Source organism: Oncorhynchus clarkii, chromosome 9 (genome assembly GCF_045791955.1).
Source record: "Oncorhynchus clarkii lewisi isolate Uvic-CL-2024 chromosome 9, UVic_Ocla_1.0, whole genome shotgun sequence".
Taxonomy (NCBI): Eukaryota; Metazoa; Chordata; class Actinopteri; order Salmoniformes; family Salmonidae; genus Oncorhynchus; species Oncorhynchus clarkii.
In genome coordinates, this window is record NC_092155.1 from 6,726,594 (window position 1) to 6,748,817 (window position 22,224).

General features: G+C 44.3%; 1 protein-coding gene across 9 annotated transcripts in view; it reads left to right on the plus strand.

Moving 5' to 3' along the window:
- Positions 1-22,224, plus strand: part of LOC139415802 (dysferlin, limb girdle muscular dystrophy 2B (autosomal recessive)) — a 163,041-nt gene that overhangs the window by 106,143 nt on the left and 34,674 nt on the right. For all 9 annotated transcript variants that reach the window (XM_071163904.1, XM_071163900.1, XM_071163902.1 and 6 more), the window contains 4 exons: positions 556-657; positions 4,353-4,514; positions 12,075-12,237; positions 12,434-12,507. In XM_071163904.1, coding sequence (XP_071020005.1) covers positions 556-657; positions 4,353-4,514; positions 12,075-12,237; positions 12,434-12,507 — 501 coding nt within the window. The remainder of the gene's footprint in view (positions 1-555; positions 658-4,352; positions 4,515-12,074; positions 12,238-12,433; positions 12,508-22,224) is intronic.

The following is a 22,224-nucleotide window of genomic DNA, read 5'->3' on the forward strand; positions in this document are numbered from 1 at the left end:
GTTGTTGTCATGTTGTTGTCATGTTGTTGTCATGTTGTCACGTTATCGTCGGTTGTTGTCATGTTATTGTCGGTTGTTGTCATGTTATCGTCGGTTGTTGTCATGTTGTTGTCATGTTATTGTCATGTAGTCATTTTGTTGTCATGTTGTTGTCATGTTGTTGTCATGTTGTTGTCATGTTATTGTCATGTAGTCATGTTGTTGTCATGTTGTTGTCATGTTATTGTCGGTTGTTGTCATGTTGTTGTCGGTTGTTGTCATGTTATGGTCATGTTGTTGTCATGTTGTTGTCGGTTGTTGTCATGTTATCGTCGGTTGTTGTCATGTTGTTGTCATGTTATTGTCATAATGTTGTCATGTTATTGTCATGTTGTCATGTTATTGTCATGTTGTTGTCATGTTATCGTCACTTCATTTGTCCACTAATATTGCTTTAATATCAGCATGTTTAAAATACACACTTATCTCAATGTTTCCCCTTCTGGTGTCACATTTTGCCCCCTGTGGATGACCTCACGCCTCTGACCCATCCCTGTCCTGTGTTCTGATTGGCAGCCCAAGGATTCCGACCTGCCGAACCCGCCCCCCCAGAGAGAACCCAACGTCTACATGGTTCCTCAGGGGATCAAACCTGTTCTACAACGTACTGCTGTAGAGGTGCTATTCTACGACAACTGTACTATGCTACTATACTACCACTAAAACTACTACTGTACTATACTACCGCTAATACTACTACTGTACCATACTACTACTGTACTATACTACCACTAATACTACTACTGTACTATACTACCACTAATACTACTACTGTGCTATACTGCCACTAACACGACTACTGTACTATACTACCACTAATACTACTACTGTACTATACTACCGCCAATACTACTACTGTACCATACTACTACTGTGCTATACTACCACTAATACTACTACTGTACTATACTACCACTAATACTACTACTGTGCTATACTGCCACTAACACGACTACTGTACTATACTACCACTAATACTACTACGGCACTATACTACCACTAATACTACTACTGTACCATACTACTACTGTATCATACTACCACTAATACTACTACTGTACTATACTACCACTAATACTACCACTGTACTGTACCACCGCTAATACTAGTAATGTATCATACTACTACTGTACCATACTACCGCTAATACTACTACTGCACTATACTATCACTAATACTACTACCGTACCATACTACTACTGTACTATACTACTGCTAATACTACTATTGTACTATGCTACTACTGTTCTATGCTAATATGCTAACACTAATACTACTGCTGTACCATACTACCGCTAATACTACTACTGTACTATACTGCTACTGTTCTATACTAATATGCTAACACTAATACTACTACTGTACTATACTGTACTATACTACCACTAATAATACTTCTGCGCTATACTGCTAATCGACTATACTGCTACTAATACGGCTACTGTACTATACTACCACTAATACTTCTACTGTACTATACTGCTACTGTACTATACTGCTGGTACCACTATTGTACTATACAACTACTACTGTACTATACTACAATTGTATTTTACTATTATACTAATAATAATACTACTACTGCACTATGCTTCTACTGCTGTCATATACTGCTATACTATTACTGCTACTGTAGTATGCCTACTACTAATGCTACTACTGTACTATACTACTATACTACTAGTAGTATTAATGCTGTACTGTACTACTACTAATACTATACTACCACTAATACTACTGCTGTGCTATACTAATACTAATACTACTGCTGCCATATACTACTATATTACTACTAGTACTACTACTGCCACTGTACTATACTACTACTGCTCTCATATAGTACTATACTGTTACTAATGCTACTACTGTACTACGCTACTGCTAATACTACTACTGTACTATATACTACTACCGCTGTCATATACTACCATTATACACCTACTTGTAACACACTAATATACTATACTACTATGGCGCTATACTACTATAATACTACTAGCACTACTACTGCTGTCTAATAATACTATACTGTCACTAATACTACTACTGTTCTATACTCTACTACCACTATACCACTACTAGTAACCATGCTAATGTACTGTACTATTAGTAATACTACTACTGTGCTCTACTGTACTATACTACTGTACTACTAATACTTCCACTCTGCCATACTATAATACTACCGTATTATACTGGAATACTACTACTGTACTATACTGCTACTAATACTACTGCTTTACTATACCGCTATACTACTGCTAATACTACCACTACACTATGTTACACCCTCTACTAATACTGTACAATACTACTATACTACTGTATTATACTTCTGCTAATACTCCTGCTGTGCTATACTACTACTGTAATATCACTATGCATACTGCTACTATACTTCTATACCACAAATAATCATACTGTACTATAATATTATATGACTGCTAAACTACTACTGTACTATAATATTATATGACTGCTAAACTACTACTGTACTATACTACTGCTATACTATACTACAACTAATAATACTGCTGTACTACACTGCTACTACCACTACTGTACTATAATATTATACGACTGCTAAACTACTACTGTACTATAATATTATATGACTGCTAAACTACTACTGTACTATACTACTACTATACTATACTACAACTAATAATACTGCTGTACTACACTGCTACTACCACTACTGTACTATAATATTATATGACTGCTAAACTACTACTGTACTATACTACTACTATACTATACTACAACTAATACTACTGCTGTACTACACTGCTACTACCACTACTGTACTATAATATTATATGACCGCTAAACTACTACTGTACTATACTACTATTATACTATACTACAACTAATACTACTGTTGTACTACACTGCTACTACCACTACTGTACTATATACTACTACTAATACTACCACTGTGCTATACTACTATATTATACTTCCATACCACTAATACCCCTACTGTACTATGCCACTATACAACTACTGCCACTACTGCTCTACTACACATACTATAGTACTACTAATACTGCTATACTACTACCGGTACAACTATACTACTACTAATACAACTATACTACCGGTACTACTATAGTACTACTAATACTACTAATACTACAATACTACCGGTACTACTATAGTACTACTAATACTACTATACCACTACTGGTGCTACTATACTGCTACAATTGGCACTATACTACGGGTACTACTATACTGCTACTATACTACTACTAATACTACTATACTACTTGTACTACTATAGTACTACTAGTACTACTATACTACTGGCACTATTATACTACTGCTGGTACTACTATGCCACTGGTACGACCATAGTAGTACTAATACTGCTATACTATTGGTACTACTATACTACTACTAATACCGCTATACTACTGCCAATACTACTATACTACTACTGGTACTACTATACTACTGCTAATACCGCTATACTACTACTAACACTACTATACTAGCGTGGGTACTGCTATACTACTACCAATACTACTATACTACTGCTGGTACTACTATACTACTGCCAATACTGCTATACTACTACTAATGCTACTATACTACTACTGGTGCTACTATACTACTGGTACTGGTATACTGCTGCTATACTACTACCAAAACTACTATACTACTACGGGTACTACTGTACTACTGGTACTACTACACTACTGCTAATGCTACTATACTGCTACTGGTACTACTATACTACTGGTACTGCTATACTACAACTAATACTACTATACTTCCATACAGCTGCTGTATTATACTTCAACTGGTAACACTGTTAAAGTACTATACTACTAATAATACTATTGCGTTATACTACTATAATACTGCTACTGTGATATACTATAATACTACCTTATGATACTTATGATACTTTATACTATAATACTATAGTATATTGTGTATAGTATATCATAAGGTAGTATTTATTATACTACTATAATACTACCTTATGATACTTATGATATGATACTATACTACTGCTGTACTACACCGCTATACTACTACTGCACTATACTTCTATACCCCTATAATACTTTACTACTACTATACTACTATTGCAACATCTACATGGTTCCTCACGGTATCAAACCTGTTCTATATAGGTAACTTAGATACCCTTCTCTCTCTCTCTCTCTCTCCATCCATCCCTTTTCCTCTCTCTCTCTCTCTCTTTATCTCTCTCTTTATCTCTCTCTTTATCTCTCTCTCTCTCTCTCTCTCTCTCTCTCTCTCTCTCCATCCATTCTTTCTCCTGTCCTCCTCTCCAGATCTTGGCATGGGGAGTGCGTAACCTGAAGAGCTTCCAGCTAGCTAGCGTTACCTCTCCCAGCCTGCAGGTGGAGTGTGGAGGCATCATGGTTCAGTCCTGCGTCATACGATCTACAAAGAAGAAACCCAACTTCGACATCAACACACTCTTAATAGACGTGGTAAGACCTGGTTCCAAACCCCCCACTAGGCTTTAAACCTTACCCACTACCTTCATCACTAGCCTCTACACTCCTACCCTTCACCCTAGCCCCTTACACACTACCTTCATCACTAGCCTCTACACTCCTACCTTTCATCCTAGCTCCTTACCCTTTACCTTCATCACTAGCCTCTATGCTTCTACCCTTCACCCTAGCTCCTTATCCACATGGCCCAGTTCCAAACCGACCACTAGGCCCGTACTCTTTGCTTTCACTAGCTACCTCAGACCCGATAAACTTAGTTTGATTGAGAACTAGAATCAACAAGAGACTAATGACCTCCCAGTGTTCTATTAATTAATAACCTCTTACTTCTACCCCCTCCTTTTTCGAACATTCTGTTAAAAATCGCGCAACTTTTCAGCGTCCTGCTACTCATGCCAGGAATATAGTATATGCATATGATTAGTATGTGTGGATAGAAAACACTCTGAAGTTTCTAAAACTGGTTAAATCACGGCTGTGACTATAACAGATCGTGTGTTTCATTGAAAAACGCAAGAAAAGCTGCTCTCTGAAAGCTAAAAATAATTTCCATAAGTCACTTCCATGGGTTGTTAAAAGGGGACAAAATTTAATATCGACCTGCATGCAATTCATACAAATTCCACACGATGTCGCCATTGTCGTCATTTTCAATTGAATTTTTTGTTGGAAAATCCAACTATCTGGATTCCGTTTCTTCCAGTCTCCACCAGGATGCTGTGAATGTGGACATTGGCAGCCATTGATTTGCAGACGAGGAGCTATTGAATATACATCGCCCTGTAATCATTTTGATAGATTATAAACGTTTACTAATACCTAAAGTTGGATTACAAAAGGATTTCGAAGTGTTTTGTGAAAGTTTATCGTCGACTTTTTTAATTTAAAAAAATGACGCAGCGTTTAAAAACGATGTTTTTTTCTGAATGACACAGCTTCCATAGAAAGCTATTTTGGGTATATATGGACCGATTTAAACGAAAAAAAGACCCAATAGTGATGTTTATGGGGCATATAGGAGTGCCAAGAAAGAAGCTCGTCAAAGGTAATGAATGTTTTATATTTTATTTCTGCGTTTTGTGCTGCGCCGGATAAGCAAAGTCTTTGTTTACGTCGCATTCAGGCATTTTGGGGTGTTGCATGCTATCAGATAATAACTTCTCATGCTTTCGCCGAAAAGCATTTTAAAAATCTGACTTGTTGGCTAGGTTCACAACGAGTGTAGCTTTAATTCAATACCCTGCTTGTGAATTTTGATCAAGGTTTGAGTTTTAACGAGTACATTTAGCATTTAGCGTAGCGCATTTGCATTTCCAGGTGCCTACTTGAGACATATGCGTCTCAAGTAGAATCAAGTTTTTAAAGGAAATGGTGTTATTCAACAATATGGTCCTACAGTATGTCAATTTTTTTATTTTATTTCACCTTTTATTTAACCAGCTAGGCTAGTTGAGGACAAGTTCTCAATTACAACTGTGACCTGGCCAAGATAAAGCAAAGCTGTGTGACAGACAGCAACACATTGAGTAAAACAAACATACAGTCAATAATACAGTATAAAAAGTCTACATACAATGTGTGCGGCTTGAGGAGGTAAGGCAATAAATAGGTCATAGTAGTTACAATTTAGCAAATGAACACTGGAGTGATAGATGTGCAGATGATGATGTGCAAGTAGTGATACTGGAATGCAAAAGAGCAAAAAAGTAAATAAAAACAATATGGGGATGAGGTAGGTAGATTGAATGGGCTATTTACAGATGGACTATGTACAGCTGCAGCGATCAGTTAGCTGCTCAGATAGCTGATGCTTCAAGTTAGTGAGGGAGATATAAGTCTCCAACTTCAGCGATTTTTGCAATTTGTTCCAGTCATTGGCAGCAGAAAACTGGAAGGAAAGGCGGCCAAAGGAGATGTTGGCTTTGGGGATAAACAGTGAGATATACCTGCTGGAGCACGTGCTATGGGTGGGTGTTGTTATAGTGACCTGTGAGCTAAGATAAGGCGGAGCTTTACCTAGCAAAGACTTATAGATGACCTGGAGCCAGTGGGTCCAGCAACGAATATATATTGCGAGGGCCAGCCGATGAGAGCATACAGGTCGCAGTGGTGGGTAGTATATGTGGCTTTGGTGACAAAACGGATGGCACTGTGATAGACTGCATCCAGTTTGCTGAGTAGAGTGTTGGATGCTATTTTGTAAATTGCATCGCTGAAATCGAGGAACCGTAGGATAGTAAGTTTCATGAGGGAATGTTTGGCAGCATGAGTGAAGGAAGTTTTGTTGCAAAATAGGAAGCCAATTCTAGATTTAATTTTGGATTGGAGATGTTTAATGTGAGTCTGGAAGGAGAGTTTACAGTCTAGCCAGACACCTAAGTATTTGTAGTTGTCCACATATTCTAAGAATCGTCCAGAGTAGTGATGCTAGTCGGGCGGGCAGCGATCGGTTGTAAAAGCATGCAATTAGTTTTACTTGCGTTTAAGAGCAGTTGGAAGCCATGGAAGGAGAGTTGTAATGGCATTGAAGCTCGTTTGGAGGTTAATTAACAGTGTCCAAAGAAGGGCCAGATGTATACAGAATGGTGCCGTCCTCGTGGAGGTGGATCAGGGAATCATCCATAGCAAGAGCGACATTGTTGATATATACAGAGAAAAGAGCCCGCCCGAGAAATTAACCTTGTGGCACCCCATAGAGACTGCCAGAGGTCTGGACAACAGGCCCTCCGATTTGACACGTTGAACTCTATCTGAGAAGTAGTTGGTGAGCCAGGCGAGGCAGTCATTTGAGAAACCAAGGCTGTTGAGTCTGCCAAAAAGATTATGGTGATTGACAGAGTCGAAAGCCTTGGACAGGTCGATGAAGACGGCTGCACAGTACTGTCTTTTATCGATGGCGGTAAAGATATCGTTTAGTACCTTGAGCGTGGCTGAGGTGCACCCATGAGCAGCTCTGAAACCAGATTGCACAGCAGAGAAGTTACGGTGGGATTCGAAATGGTCGGTGATCGGTTTGTTAACTTGGCTTTCGAAGACCTTAGAAAGGCAGGTCAGGATGGATATACAGTTGAAGTCAGAAGTTTACATACACTAAGTTGACTGTGCCTTTAAACAGCTTGGAAAATTCCAGAAAATGATGTCATGGCTTCAGAAGACTCTGATAGGCTAATTGACATAATTTGAGTCAATTGGAGGTGCACCTGTGGATGCATTTCAAGGCCTACCATCAAACTCATTGCCTCTTTGCTTGACATATTGGGAAAATCAAAAGAAGTCAGCCAAGACCTCAGAAAAAAATTGTAGACCTCCACAAGTCTGGTTCATTCTTGGGAGCAATTTCCAAACACCTGAAGGTACCACTTTCATCTGTACAAACAATAGTACGCAAGTGTAAACACCATAGGACCACACAGCCCTCATACCGCTCAGGAGGGAGACGCGTTCTGTCTCCTGGAGATGAACGTACTTTGGTGCGAAAAGTGCAAATCAGTCCCAGAACAACCTCAATGGGCCTTTTGAAGATGCTGGAGGAAACGGGTACAAAAGTATCTATATCCACAGTAAAACGAGTCCTATATCCACATAACCTGAAAGGCCGCTCAGCAAGGAAGAAGCCACTGCTCCAGAACTGGCATAAAAACCAAGATTACGGTTTGCAACTGCACATGGGGACAAAGATCGTATTTTTTGGAGAAATTTCCTTTGGTCTGATGACACAAAAATAGACCTGCTTGGTCATAATGATCATCATTATGTTTGGAGGAAAAAGGAGGAGGCTTGCAAGCCGAAGAACACCATCCCAACCGTGAAGCACGGGGGTGGCAGCATCATGTTGTGGGGGCGCTTTGCTGCAGGAGGGACTGGTGCACTTCACAAAATAGATGGCATCATGAGGGTGGAAGATTATGTGGATATATTGAAGCAACAGCTAAAGACATCAGTCAGGAAGTTAAAACTTGGTCGCAAATGGGTCTTCCAAATGGACGATGACCCCAAGCATACTTCTAAAGTTGTGGCAAAATGACTTAAGGACAACAAAGTCAAGGTATTGGAGTGGCCATCACAAAGCCCTGACCTCAATCCTATAGAATATTTTTGGGCAGAACTGAAAAAAGCGTGTGCGATCAAGAAGGCCTACAAACCTGACTCAGTTTCACCAGCTCTGTCAGGAGGAATGGGACAAAATTCACCCAACTTATTGTGGGAAGCTTGTGGAAGGCTACCAGAAACGTTTGACCCAAGTTAAACAATTTAAAGGCAATGCTACCGAATACTAATTGAGTGTATGTAAACTTCTGACCCACTGGGAATTTGATGAAAGAAAGAAAAGCTGAAATAATTAGTTCTCTACTATTATTCTGACATTTCACATTCTTAAAATCAAGTGGTGGTCTTAACTGACCTAAGACATATAATTTTTACTAGGATTAAATGTCAGGACCTGTGAAAAACTGAATTTAAATGTATTTGGCTAAGTTGTATGTAAACTTCCGACTTCAACTGTGCAACAGTTTGGGTCTAGAGTGTCACCCCCTTTGAAGAGGGGAACACCACGGTAGCTTTCCAGTCTTTTGGGATCTGGGACGAGATGAAAGAGAGGTTGAACAGACTGGTAATAGGGGTTGCAACAATGGCAGTGGATAATTTTAGAAAGAGAGGGTCCAGATTGTCTAGCTCCGCTGATTTATACGGGTCCAGGCTTTGCAGCTCTTTCAAGAACATCTGCTATCTAGATTTGGGTGAAGGAGAAGCTGGGGAGGTTTGGGCAAGTAGCTATGGGGAGTGCGGAGCTGTTGGCCGGGATTGGGGTAGCCAGGAGGAAAGCATTTGCAAGCCGTCGAGAAATGCTTATTGAAATTCTCGATTATCGTGGATTTATCGGTGGTGACAGTGTTTCGTAGCCTCAGAGCAATGGACGGATGGGAGGAGGTGCTCGTGTTCTCCATGGACTTTACAGTGTCCCAAAACGTTTTGGAATTAGAGCTGCAGGATGCACATTTCTGTTTGAAAAAGCTAGCCTTTGCTTTCCCAACTGACTGCGTGTATTGGTTCCTGACTTCCCTGAAAAGTTGCATATCGCTGGGACTATTCGATTCTAGTGCAGTCCGCCACAGAATGTTTTTTTGTGACAATAGATGTCATCATTCACCAGAACAGAGAGACTGAATGTCTATGGGCAACACAGTGCTAAGGTTTTGACCAGAGCCCTGTGTAGAGAATAAGTTGTCATTTGGGACACAGTCCTCATCAGGCAGAGAGAGAACCTCCATAACGGTCCTCATCAGGCAGAGAGAGAACCTCCATAACGGTCCTCATCAGGCAGAGAGAGAACCTCCATAACGGTCCTCATCAGGCAGAGAGAGAACCTCCATAACGGTCCTCATCAGGCAGAGAGAGAACCTCCATAACGGTCCTCATCAGGCAGAGAGAGACCCTCCATAACAGTCCTCATCAGGCAGAGAGACCCTCCCTAACAGTCCTCATCAGGCAGAGAGAGCCCCTCCATAACAGTCCTCATCAGGCAGAGAGAGCCCCTCCATAACAGTCCTCATCAGGCAGAGAGAGACCCTCCGTAATGGTCCTCAATTCCTCCGGCTCCGTCTCTAACGAGGTCCTCTATGATGTGGTTTCATTCAGAGTTTGATCTTAATCAACTAACCACAATAGACAGACTTCATTCACTCAGTACTTCTAATTTATCAAATCACATTTTATTTGTCACATGCGCCGAATACAACAGTGAAATGCTTTACTTACTTACAAGCCCCTAACCAACAATGCAGTTTATTTTTTTTTAAATAAGTAAGAATAACAAATAATGAAAGAGAATGGTGTAAGGTATCTGTTTGACCAATAGGAATGATCCTGAGGACTTCCAACACCACATGTACAGAGTACAGTCGTACAGTTACCGTAGAGACAAGCTCAATTTATTTTAATAAAGGCCATCTCATAAAAAATGATCTTATCTGTGCCCTTCTCACTTCATTCTTAGCCAGCAGCACATACTCTGACTCAGTTTGCCCAAAACATCTCCCTCCAAAAGGTCAGGCGTGGTGATGAGGATGCTCGTCCTGGATGAGTCCGCATGGAGCTGTGTAGAAAACGTAAACAACATTGTTTAATAACATTTCCAGTCTTAGACATGTGATCACATGTTCCTGGGCTGGCTGAGCGTACTGATGTTCTGTTTAGACACGCATATCAAATCTGAGGAGGGATCCCTGTCTCCCCTCTCACTCTCAATCCCCGTCTCCCCTCTCACTCTCAATCCCCGTCTCCCCTCTCACTCTCAATCCCTGTCTCCCCTCTTACTCTCAATCCCTGTCTCCCCTCTCACTCTCAATCCCCGTCTCCCCTCTCACTCTCAATCCCCGTCTCCCCTCTCACTCTCAATCCCCGTCTCACATCTCTCTCTCAATCCCTGTCTCCCCTCTCATTCTCAATCCCCGTCTCCCCTCTCATTCTCAATCCACGTCTCCCCTCTCACTCTCAATCCCTGTCTCCCCTCTCAATCCCCTCTCACTCTCAATCCCTGTCTCCCTTCTCAATCCCTGTCTCCCCTCTCAATCCCCTCTCACTCTCAATCCCTGTCTCCCCTCTCAATCCCTGTCTCCCCTCTCAATCCCCTCTCACTCTCAATCCCTGTCTCCCCTCTCACTCTCAATCCCTGTCTCCCATCTCAATCCCTGTCTCCCCTCTCAATCCCTGTCTCCCCTCTCAATCCCCTCTCACTCTCAATCCCCTCTCACTCTCAATCCCTGTCTCCCCTCTCAATCCCTGTCTCCCCTCTCAATCCCCTCTCACTCTCAATCCCCTCTCACTCTCAATCCCTGTCTCCCCTCTCAATCCCTGTCTCTCCTCTCAATCCCTGTCTCCCCTCTCAATCCCTGTCTCCCCTCTCAATCCCCTCTCACTCTCAATCCCTGTCTCCCCTCTCAATCCCTGTCTCCCCTCTCAATCCCTGTCTCCCCTCTCAATCCCTGTCTCTCCTCTCAATCCCTGTCTCCCCTCTCAATCGCTGTCTCCCCTCTCAATCCCCTCTCACTCTCAATCCCTGTCTCCCCTCTCAATCCCTGTCTCCCCTCTCAATCCCCTCTCACTCTCAATCCCTGTCTCCCCTCTCAATCCCTGTCTCCCCTCTCAATCCCTGTCTCCTCTCTCAATTGACCATCTCTTCACCTTGATGTTTCCCACCTCCTCCCCTTCCGCTCTCCTTCTCTCTCCTCCTCTCTCCTTCTCTCCCATCCTCCCTCTTCCTCCCCTCTTCTACTCCCTCCTCCCCTCTCCTCCTCCCTCTTCCACCCTCCTCCCCTCTTCCTCCCTCCTCCCCTCTCCTCCTCCCTCCTCTCTCCTCCTCCTCTCTCCTCCTCCCTCATCCTCTCTCCTCCTCCCTCCTCCTCTCCCCTACTCTCTCCTCCTCTCACATCCTCCTCTGTCCTCCTCCCTCCTCTTCTCTCCTCCTCCCTCCTCTCCCCTCCTCTCTCCTCCTCTCTCACCCTCCTCTCCCCTCCTCTCTCCTCTTCTCTCCAGAGACTGCCCTGTGAGGAGCTTTATATGCCACCTATCATTCTGAAGATCATCGACAACAGACAGTTTGGGAGGAAACCGGTGGTGGGACAGTGTACAATCAGGAACCTGGAGGACTATCGCTGTACCCCTGAGGAAGAGGGGGAGGAGGAAGAGGACGAGCTTGGTAAGAGAGGGATAGAGAGAGGAGGGAGGGGGCTGGAGGAAGAAGAGATGAAAGGGAGTACGTTGAGTTACTGGCTGTAAAGAAAAGATGGTGTTTGTTGATAAAAGAAGGTACATAAAACACAACATAAAACATATCACTGTCCTGGAAACGTCACGTGGACCGTTACGAACCTTCTGCTGTGTGTGTTATTCAGAGGAGGTTGTCCAGACGCCTCGTGACGATGTTCTGATCGACATCGATGACAAGGAACCCCTCATCACCTCACAGGTAGGCTCTGTCACCTTTCAACCAGCCAATCGATTGATCAATCAGTCAATCAAACAACACGTCAACCAACCAACTGATCAATCAATCAATGAATTCAACTTCATGAGCATTTCATACAAGGTAAAAAAACAAAAAACAAACAGGAGATGATGACGGTGGGCATTGATCTTTCTCCAGCATGTACCTTTGACCTGTGTGAGTGTTGATTGGTGGAGAAAGATCAGACAATTAACACAGAGTATGGACATGATACTCCAATAATGTAAAGAAAATTGAAAATGTTCATTTAAATTCAATGCAAAAATCGCATTGCACTGTGAGCTATATAGAACCTACTCCCATGCCCCACCCCCATGACCCTGGTCCTATATCTCCATGACCCTGGTCCTATATCTCCATGACCCTGGTCCTATATCTCCATGACCCTGGTCCTATATCTCCATGATCCTGGTCCTATATCTCCATGACCCTGGTCCTATATCTCCATGACCCTGGTCCTATATCTCCATGACCCTGGTCCTAGATCTCCATGACCCTGGTCCTATATCTCCATGACCCTGGTCCTATATCTCCATGACCCCTGGTCCTATGTCTCCATGACCCTGGTCCTATATCTCCATGACCCTGGTCCTATATCTCCATGACCCTGGTCCTATATCTCCATGACCCTGGTCCTATATCTCCATGACCCTGGTCCTATATCTCCATGACCCTGGTCCTATATCTCCATGACCCTGGTCCTATATCTCCATGACCCTGGTCCTATATCTCCATGACCCTGGTCCTATATCTCCATGACCCTGGTCCTATATCTCCATGACCCTGGTCCTATATCTCCATGACCCCTGGTCCTATGTCTCCATGACCCTGGTCCTATATCTCCATGACCCTGGTCCTATATCTCCATGACCCTGGTCCTATATCTCCATGACCCTGGTCCTATATCTCCATGACCCTGGTCCTATATCTCCATGACCCTGGTCCTATATCTCCATGACCCCTGGTCCTATGTCTCCATGACCCTGGTCCTATATCTCCATGACCCTGGTCCAATATCTCCATGACCCCTGGTCCTATATCTCCATGACCCCTGGTCCTATGTCTCCATGACCCCTGGTCCTATGTCTCCATGACCCTGGTCCTATGTCTCCATGACCCTGGTCCTATATCTCCATGACCCTGGTCCTATATCTCCATGACCCTACAGGGTTGGGTACAGGGTTGGGTAAAGGGCAGGGTACAGGGTTGGGTACAGGGCTGGATAGAGTGCTGGGTACAGCGCTGGATAGAGGGCTGAGTACAAGGCTGGGTACAGGGCTGGGTACAGGGCTGCATATAGGGTTGGGTACAGGGTTGGGTAGAGGGCTGGGTACAGGGCTGGATAGAGGGCTGGGTACAGGGCTGGATAGAGGGTTGGGTAGAGGGCTGGGTACAGGGTTGGATACAGGGTTGGGTACAGGGCAGGGTACAGGGCTGGGTACAGGGTGGGTCCAGGGCTGGATAGAGGGCTGGGTACAGGGTTGGGTAAAGGGCTGGCTACAGGGTTGTGTACAGGGCTGGGTACAGGGCTGGGTACAGGGTTGTGTACAGGGTTGGGTTACAGGGCTGGGTTGCAGGGCTCGGTTACAGGGCTGGGTTACAGGGTTGGGTACAGGGTTGGTTACAGGGTTGGGTACAGGGTTGGGTACAGGGTTGGGAACAGGGTTGGGTACAGGGTTGGGTACAGGGTTGGGAACAGGGTTGGGTACAGGGCTGGGTACAGGGCTCCTCTGGTAGATATACCCTCCTTGGGTATATAGACCCTCCTCTGGTAGATAGACACTCCTCTGGTAGATAGACCCTCCTCTGGTAGATAGACCCTCCTCTGGTAGATAGACCCTCCTCTGGTAGATAGACCCTTTGGTATATAGACCCTCTGGTATATAGACCCTCTGGTATATAGACCCTCTGGTATATAGACCCTCCTCTGGTATATAGACCCTCCTCTGGTAGATAGACCCTCCTCTGGTATATAGACCCTCCTCTGGTATATAGACCCTCTGGTATATAGACCCTCCTCTGGTATATAGACCCTCCTCTGGTAGATATACCCTTCTCTGGTAGATAGACCCTCTGGTAGATAGACCCTCCTCTGGTAGATAGACCCTCTGGTAGATAGACCCTCCTCTGGTAGATAGACCCTCCTCTGGTAGATAGACCCTCCTCTGGTAGATAGACCTCCCTCTGGTATTTCACCCTTGACTTAGTGGCCAGACAGCTGGGGTATTCTAGTGGCAAGAAACTGAGTTTGGCAGGCCTGGAAGTGAACATGGAGTCTTGTTCTCTGAAAAGCGACCAGCTCATTGGATGGAAAGTCAGAACAGAGGGTAACCACCAGAGATATCGCCAATTCCCCAGCGTGACGACCTACTAAAATACAAACAATATAGGGAATGTCAGAAGAGGAAAGAAAAGGAGAGATTTGGGAGAATAAAATAAGAGATTTGGGAGGGATTAAGGAGATTGGAAAATGGTTTCCATGTTGCAGTTGTAACCCTCCTGTCTCTGTGTGTTTAAATCATTGGATAAAGAGAAGAAAGAACGGATGAGGAGAGGGAGAAAGGAGAGACAGGGGGGGAGAAAAGGGGAGAGGGGAGAGAAAGGAGAGACAGGGGAGAGGGAATAGAAAGAGAGGGAAGAGAAGAGAGGGAAAGAGAGAGGGGAGAGGGAAGAGAGGAGAGAGATAGAGGAAGGAGAGACGGAGAGAGAAAGAGAGAGAGGGAAGACAGGAGAGAGAAAGAGAGAAAGGGAAGATAGGAGAGAGAAAGGAGAGACGGGGGAGAGAAAGAGAGAGAGGGGAGAAGGAGAGAGAAAGAGAGAGTGGGGAGAGGGAAGAGAAAGGAGAGACAGGGGAGAGGGAATAGAAAGAGAGGGAAGAGAAGAGAGGGAAAGAGAGAGGGGAGAGGGAAGGAAGGAGAGAGAAAGAGAGAGAGAGGGAAGGAAGGAGAGAGAAAGAGAGAGAGAGGGAAGACAGGAGAGCGAAAGAGAGAGAGGGAAGATAGGAGAGAGAAAGGAGAGACGGGGGAGAGAAAGAGAGAGAGGGGAGAAGGAGAGAGAAAGAGAGAGTGGGGAGAGGGAAGAGAGAAGGAGAGAGAAAGAGAGAGAGGGGAGAGAGAAAGAGAGAGAGGGGAGAGAGAAAGAGAGAGAGGGGAGAGGGAAGAGAGAGGGAAGAGAGAGAGGAAAGAGAGAGGAGAGAGAAAGAGAGAGAGAGAGGGGAGAGGGAAGAGAGAGGGGAGAAGGAGAGAGAAAGAGAGAGAGGGGGAGGAAGGAGAGAAGGAGAGAGAAAGAGAGAGAGGGGAGAGGGAAGAGAGAAGGAGAGAGAAAGAGAGAGGGGAGAGGGAAGAGAGAAGGAAAGAGAAAGAAAGAGAGGGGAGAGAAAGAGAGAGAGAGGGGAGAGAAAGAGAGAGAGAGGGGAGAGGGGAGAGAAAGAGAGAGGGAAGAGAGGAGAGAGAAAGAGAGAGAGGAGAGAGGGAAGAGATAAGGAAAGAGAAAGAGAGAGAGGGGAGAGGGAAGAGAGAGAAGGGGGAAAGAGAGAGAGGGGAGAGAAGGAGAGAGAAAGAGAGAGGGGAGAGGGAAGAGAGAGGGGAGAGGGAAGAGAGAAGGAAAGAGAAAGAGAGAGAGGGGAGAGGGAAGAGAGAGGGGAGAAGGAGAGAAAGAGAGAGGGGAGAGGGAAGAGAGAGAGGGGAGAAGGAGAGAGAAAGAGAGAGAGGGGAGAGGGAAGAGAGAGAGGGGAGAAGGAGAGAGAAAGAGAGAGAGGGGAGAGAGAGGGGAGAGAAAGTGAGAGAGGGAAGAGAGAAGGAAAGAGAAAGAGAGAGAGGGGAGAGGGAAGAGAGAAGGAAAGAGAAAGAGAGAGAGGGGAGAGAGGGGAGAGAAATAGAGAGAGAGGGGAGAGACAGAGAGAAGGAATTAGAAAGAGAGAGAGGGGAGAGGGAAGAGAGAAGGAAAGAGAAGAGAGAGAGGGGAGAGGGAAGAGAGAAGGAAAGAGAAAGAGAGAGAAGGGAGAGGGGAGAGAAATAGAGAGAGGGAAGAGAGAAGGAAAGAGAAAGAGAGAGAGGGAAGAGAGAAGGAAAGAGAAAGAGAGAGAGGGAAGAGAGAAGGAAAGAGAAGAGAGAGAGGGGAGAGGGGAGAGAAAGAGAGAGGGAAGAGAGAAGGAAAGAGAAAGAGAGAGAGGGAAGAGAGAAGGAAAGAGAGAGAGGGAAGAGAGAGGGGGAGAGTTTTAATGAGTGGAGACGACCTCGAGTCTTGCGGTTTTTACAATGACCACCATCTGCAGAAATGTGGGCTGCATCATCATTGTTGGAGCGTGTTTAGTTACGCTCCTGTTTGTACACACACGCACGCACGCACGCACACACACACACACACACACACACACACACACACACACACACAAAAAAAAAATGGCACTCACACATTTTCCTCTAGCCTTGTCACGTTTTCCTTCAAACTGATCTCCCATACAGACATTGAGACAATCTAAGACGCTGGCCGGTTTTTAGTTTTAGTTCCCTGACAAAGGACCGAGCAGGAGAGGAAAGGTTTTGAGAGCAGTAGTAGGGTTCACATAGGAGTAAGACATTATGATAACCAACCACTGACATTGCTTTACCCTGTACCTCTTAGTTTCATATGATGAGTTAACACAGCAGCAGTCTCCTAGTTTAAATGGTTAGTTAACACAACAGCAGTCTCCTAGTTTAAATGGTTAGTTAACACAACAGCAGTCTCCTAGTTTCATATGGTTAGTTGTCTCCTAGTTTAAATGGTTAGTTAACACAACAGCAGTCTCCTAGTTTAAATGGTTAGTTAACACAACAGCAGTCTCCTAGTTTAAATGGTTAGTTAACACAACAGCAGTCTCCTAGTTTCATATGGTTAGTTGTCTCCTAGTTTAAATGGTTAGTTAACACAGCAGCAGTCTCCTAGTTTAAATGGTTAGTTAACACAACAGCAGTCTCCTAGTTTCATATGGTTAGTTGTCTCCTAGTTTAAATGGTTAGTTAACACAACAGCAGTCTCCTAGTTTAAATGGTTAGTTAACACAACAGCAGTCTCCTAGTTTCATATGGTTAGTTGTCTCCTAGTTTCATATGGTTAGTTAACACAACAGCAGTCTCCTAGTTTAAATGGTTAGTTAACACAACAGCAGTCTCCTAGTTTCATATGGTTAGTTGTCTCCTAGTTTAAATGGTTAGTTGTCTCCTAGTTTCATATGGTTAGTTGTCTCCTAGTTTAAATGGTTAGTTAACACAACAGCAGTCTCCTAGTTTAAATGGTTAGTTAACACAACAGCAGTCTCCTAGTTTAAATGGTTAGTTAACACAACAGCAGTCTCCTAGTTTAAATGGTTAGTTAACACAACAGCAGTCTCCTAGTTTAAATGGTTAGTTAACACAACAGCAGTCTCCTAGTTTCATATGGTTAGTTGTCTCCTAGTTTAAATGGTTAGTTAACACAACAGCAGTCTCCTAGTTTAAATGGTTAGTTAACACAACAGCAGTCTCCTAGTTTAAATGGTTAGTTAACACAACAGCAGTCTCCTAGTTTCATATGGTTAGTTGTCTCCTAGTTTCATATGGTTAGTTGTCTCCTAGTTTCATATGGTTAGTTAACACAACAGCAGTCTCCTAGTTTAAATGGTTAGTTAACACAACAGCAGTCTCCTAGTTTCATATGGTTAGTTGTCTCCTAGTTTCATATGGTTAGTTAACACAACAGCAGTCTCCTAGTTTAAATGGTTAGTTAACACAACAGCAGTCTCCTAGTTTCATATGATTAGTTGTCTCCTAGTTTCATATGGTTAGTTGTCTCCTAGTTTCATATGATTAGTTGTCTCCTAGTTTAAATGGTTAGTTGTCTCCTAGTTTCATATGGTTAGTTGTCTCCTAGTTTAAATGGTTAGTTGTCTCCTAGTTTCATATGGTTAGTTAACACAGCAGCAGTCTAACTATTAGTTTCATATGGGTAGTTAACAGATGACAAATCAGAGCCACATTACTGATTGTAAGTACATTATTTACCTTCAGAGGTGAATGTGTCAAACCAGTTTTCGTGATAAAAGCGTGTTGTTGGTCACTCTCCTCAGTAAACAACAGCATGGTATTTTATCACTGTAATATCTACTGGTAATTGGACAGTGCAGTTAGATTCACAATAACTGAAGCTTTCTGCCCAGATCAGACTAATGATCCTTGGTATGACCTTCTTAAAACAATTCCAAATGCATTCAGAAAGTATTCAGACCCCTAGACTTTTCCCACTTTTTTAAAACATGTTTTGACTTATTCTAAAATGGATAAACGGTTTTGCAAATAAGAAATTGAAATATCACATTTCCATAAGTATTCAGACCCTTTACTCAGTACTTTGTTGATGCAGCTTCACCAGCGATTACAGCCTCAAGTCTTCTTGGGTATGACGCTACAAGCTTGGCACACCTGTATTTTGGGGAGTTTCTCCCATTCTTCTCTGCAGATCCTCTCAAGTTCTGTCAGGTTGGATGGGGAGCGTCGCTGCACAGCTATTTTCAGGTCTCTCTAGAGATGTTAGATCAGGTTCAAGTCCGAGTTCTGGCTGGACCACTCAAGGACATTTAGAGACTTGTCCCGAAGCCACCCCTGCGTTATCTTGGCTGTGTGCTTGGGGTCGTTGTCCTGTCGGGAAGGTGAACCTTCGCCACCAGTCTGAGGTCCTGAGGAGCTCTGGAGCAGATTTTCATCAAGGATATCTCTGTTTCATCAAGGATCTCTCTGCTTCAACAAGGACCTCTCTGTTTCATCAAGGATATCTCTGTTTCATCAAGGATCTCTCTGTTTCATCAAGGCTATCTCTGTTTCATCAAGGATCTCTCTGTTTCATCAAGGATATCTCTGTTTCATCAAGGATATCTCTGTTTCATCAAGGATCTCTCTGCTTCAACAAGGACCTCTCTGTTTCATCAAGGATATCTCTGTTTCATCAAGGACCTCTCTGTTTCATCAAGGATCTCTCTGTTTCATCAAGGATCTCTCTGTTTCATCAAGGATCTCTCTGTTTCATCAAGGATCTCTCTGTTTCATCAAGGATATCTCTGTTTCATCAAGGATCTCTCTGTTTCATCAAGGATCTCTCTGTACTTTGCTCCGTTCATCTTTCTCATCTGTGTCTGAATACTTATGTATAAATAAGGTATTTTTTTTATACATTTGCATTAATAGTAATTGTGTGTAGATTGATGAGGACATTTTGTTATTTAAATCCATTTTAGAATAAGGCTGTAACGTAACAAAATGTGGAAAAATGTCAAGAGGTCTGAATACTTAGCAGCTTAGTAAAAATGCATCGTTTGGGGTTCACACAAATGAAAGGCCTGCAACCACATGGAGACCCGAGGAAACCAGTGTGTATAAGTAGACCTGTCTGAACTAAGAGCCATGGTGCCGTAGGGTTTCTCACCAAGGGACCGGTGTAATAGGACAAAAAATGCGCTGTCATCAAACTCTGGCTTTGGGGTTGTGGGACCCAAAATACTATAAAAAACATTTGTTTGTTTTTGTTTAATGCATCGTTCCAATGCTCAGTTCTACCAACGTTTTAACAAAAATGAATAAATGATGCATAGGATAGTATTTTATATATATACACCCTCTCTCTCTCTCTCTCTCTCTCTCTCTCTCTCTCTGTCTCTCTCTCTCTCTCTCTCTCTCTCTCTCTCTCACCCTCTCTCTCTCTCTCTCTCTCTCCTCTCTCTTCTCTCTTCTCTCTCTTTCTCTCTCTCTCTCTCTTTCTCTCTCACCCTCTGTCTCTCTCTCTCCTCTCTCTCTCTCTCTCTTTCTCTCTCTCTCTCTCTCTCTGTCTCTGCTCTCTCTCCCTCTCTCTCTCTCTCTCTCTCTCTCTCTTCTCTCTCCTCTCTATCTCTCTCTCTCTTCTCTCTCTGTCTCTCTCTCTCTCTCTCTCTCTCTCTCTCTCTCTCTCTCTCTCTCTTCTCTCTCTCCTCTCTATCTCTCTCTCTCATCTCTCTCTCTCTCTCTGTCTCTCTCTCTCTCTGTCTCTCTCTCACTCTCTCTCTCTCTCTGTCTCTCTCTCTCTCTGTCCCTCTCTCTCTCTCTCTCTCTATCTCTCTCTCTCTCTCTCTCTCTCTCTCTCTCTCTCTCTCTCTCTCTCTCTCTCTCTCTCTCTCTCTCTCTCTCTCTCTCTCTCTCTCTCTCTCTCTCTCCTGGGACCACAGGAAGCAGGGAAAGCAGGAACATGTGATCCTATCCCTACTTTTTTGATGATAAGTTCTACGCTGGACTGTGTGTGTGGGCGTGTTTAAGTATACTAGAGAGGACCAGAAGTCCCTTAGGATGTAGTGGATGGAATAGCTAAACAAACATTTGACCAACTGGAGACATTCGCAATGTCAAATGCTATTTCTAAGGGGGTTAGGTTTAGGAGATAGGGTTAGGAGATGTGGTTAGGAGATGGGTTAGGAGACGGGGTTAGGAGATGGGGTTAGGAGACGGGGTTAGGAGACGGGGTTAGGAGACGGGGTTAGGAGACGGGGTTAGGAGACGGGGTTAGGAGATGGGGTTAGGAGACTGGGTCAGGAGACGGGGTCAGGAGACTGGGTCAGGAGACGGGTTCAGGAGACGGGGTCAGGAGACGGGGTTAGGAGATAGGTTTAGGGTTAAGGTTAGGCTTTCAGTTTGGGGTTTGAGTTAGGTTTCAGGGTTTGGGAATATATGATTTTGAATGGGACTGAGTCGTGTGTCCCTACAAAGTTAGTTATACACTACTGTGGGTGTGTCAGGCCTGGAATGTTGTGATTTTAGGGGCAAGGCCATTTGGCCTTCAAGAGGTGCATAATCTGCTAGGGCACCAAGGCCATCTGCTAGGGCACCAAGGCCATCTGCTAGGGCACCAAGACCATCTGCTAGGGCACCAAGGCCATCTGCTAGGTCACCAAGACCATCTGCTAGGTCACCAAGGCCATCTGCTAGGTCACCAAGGCCATCTGCTAGGTCACCAAGGCCATCTGCTAGGTCACCAAGGCCATCTGCTAGGTCACCAAGGCCATCTGCTAGGGCACCAAGGCCATCTGCTAGGGCACCAAGACCATCTGCTATCCCACCAAGACCATCTGTTATCCCACCAAGACCATCTGCTAGGGCCCCAAGGCCATCTGCTAGGGCACCAAGGCCATCTGCTATCCCACCAAGACCATCTGCTATCCCACCAAGACCCCCTGCCAGGGCACCAAGACCATCTGCTAGGTCACCAAGACCATCTGCTATCCCACCAAGACCACCTGCCAGGGCACCAAGACCATCTGCCAGGGCACCAGGACCATCTGCCAGGGCACCAGGACCATCTGCCAGGGCACCAGGACCATCTGCCAGGGCACCAAGACCACCTGCCAGGGCATCAAGACCACCTGCCAGGGCAAACAAGACCACCTGCCAGGGCACCAAGGCCACCTGCCTGGGCACCAAGACCACCTGCCAGGGCACCAAGACCACCTGCCAGGGCACCAAGACCACCTGCTATCCCCCCAGGGCACCAAGCTTTTTGCAGATCGTTACTCATCTTGTTGGCTGGCGGAAAGTAAATGTGGACAGCTGTCCACTTCAATGTGCGGCTCGGGAATTCGATAAGAGGGACCCACGTGCAGCTGAGTCCCCGATGTGTCCGTCTTCACTTGTAGCCCACTTCTTAGAG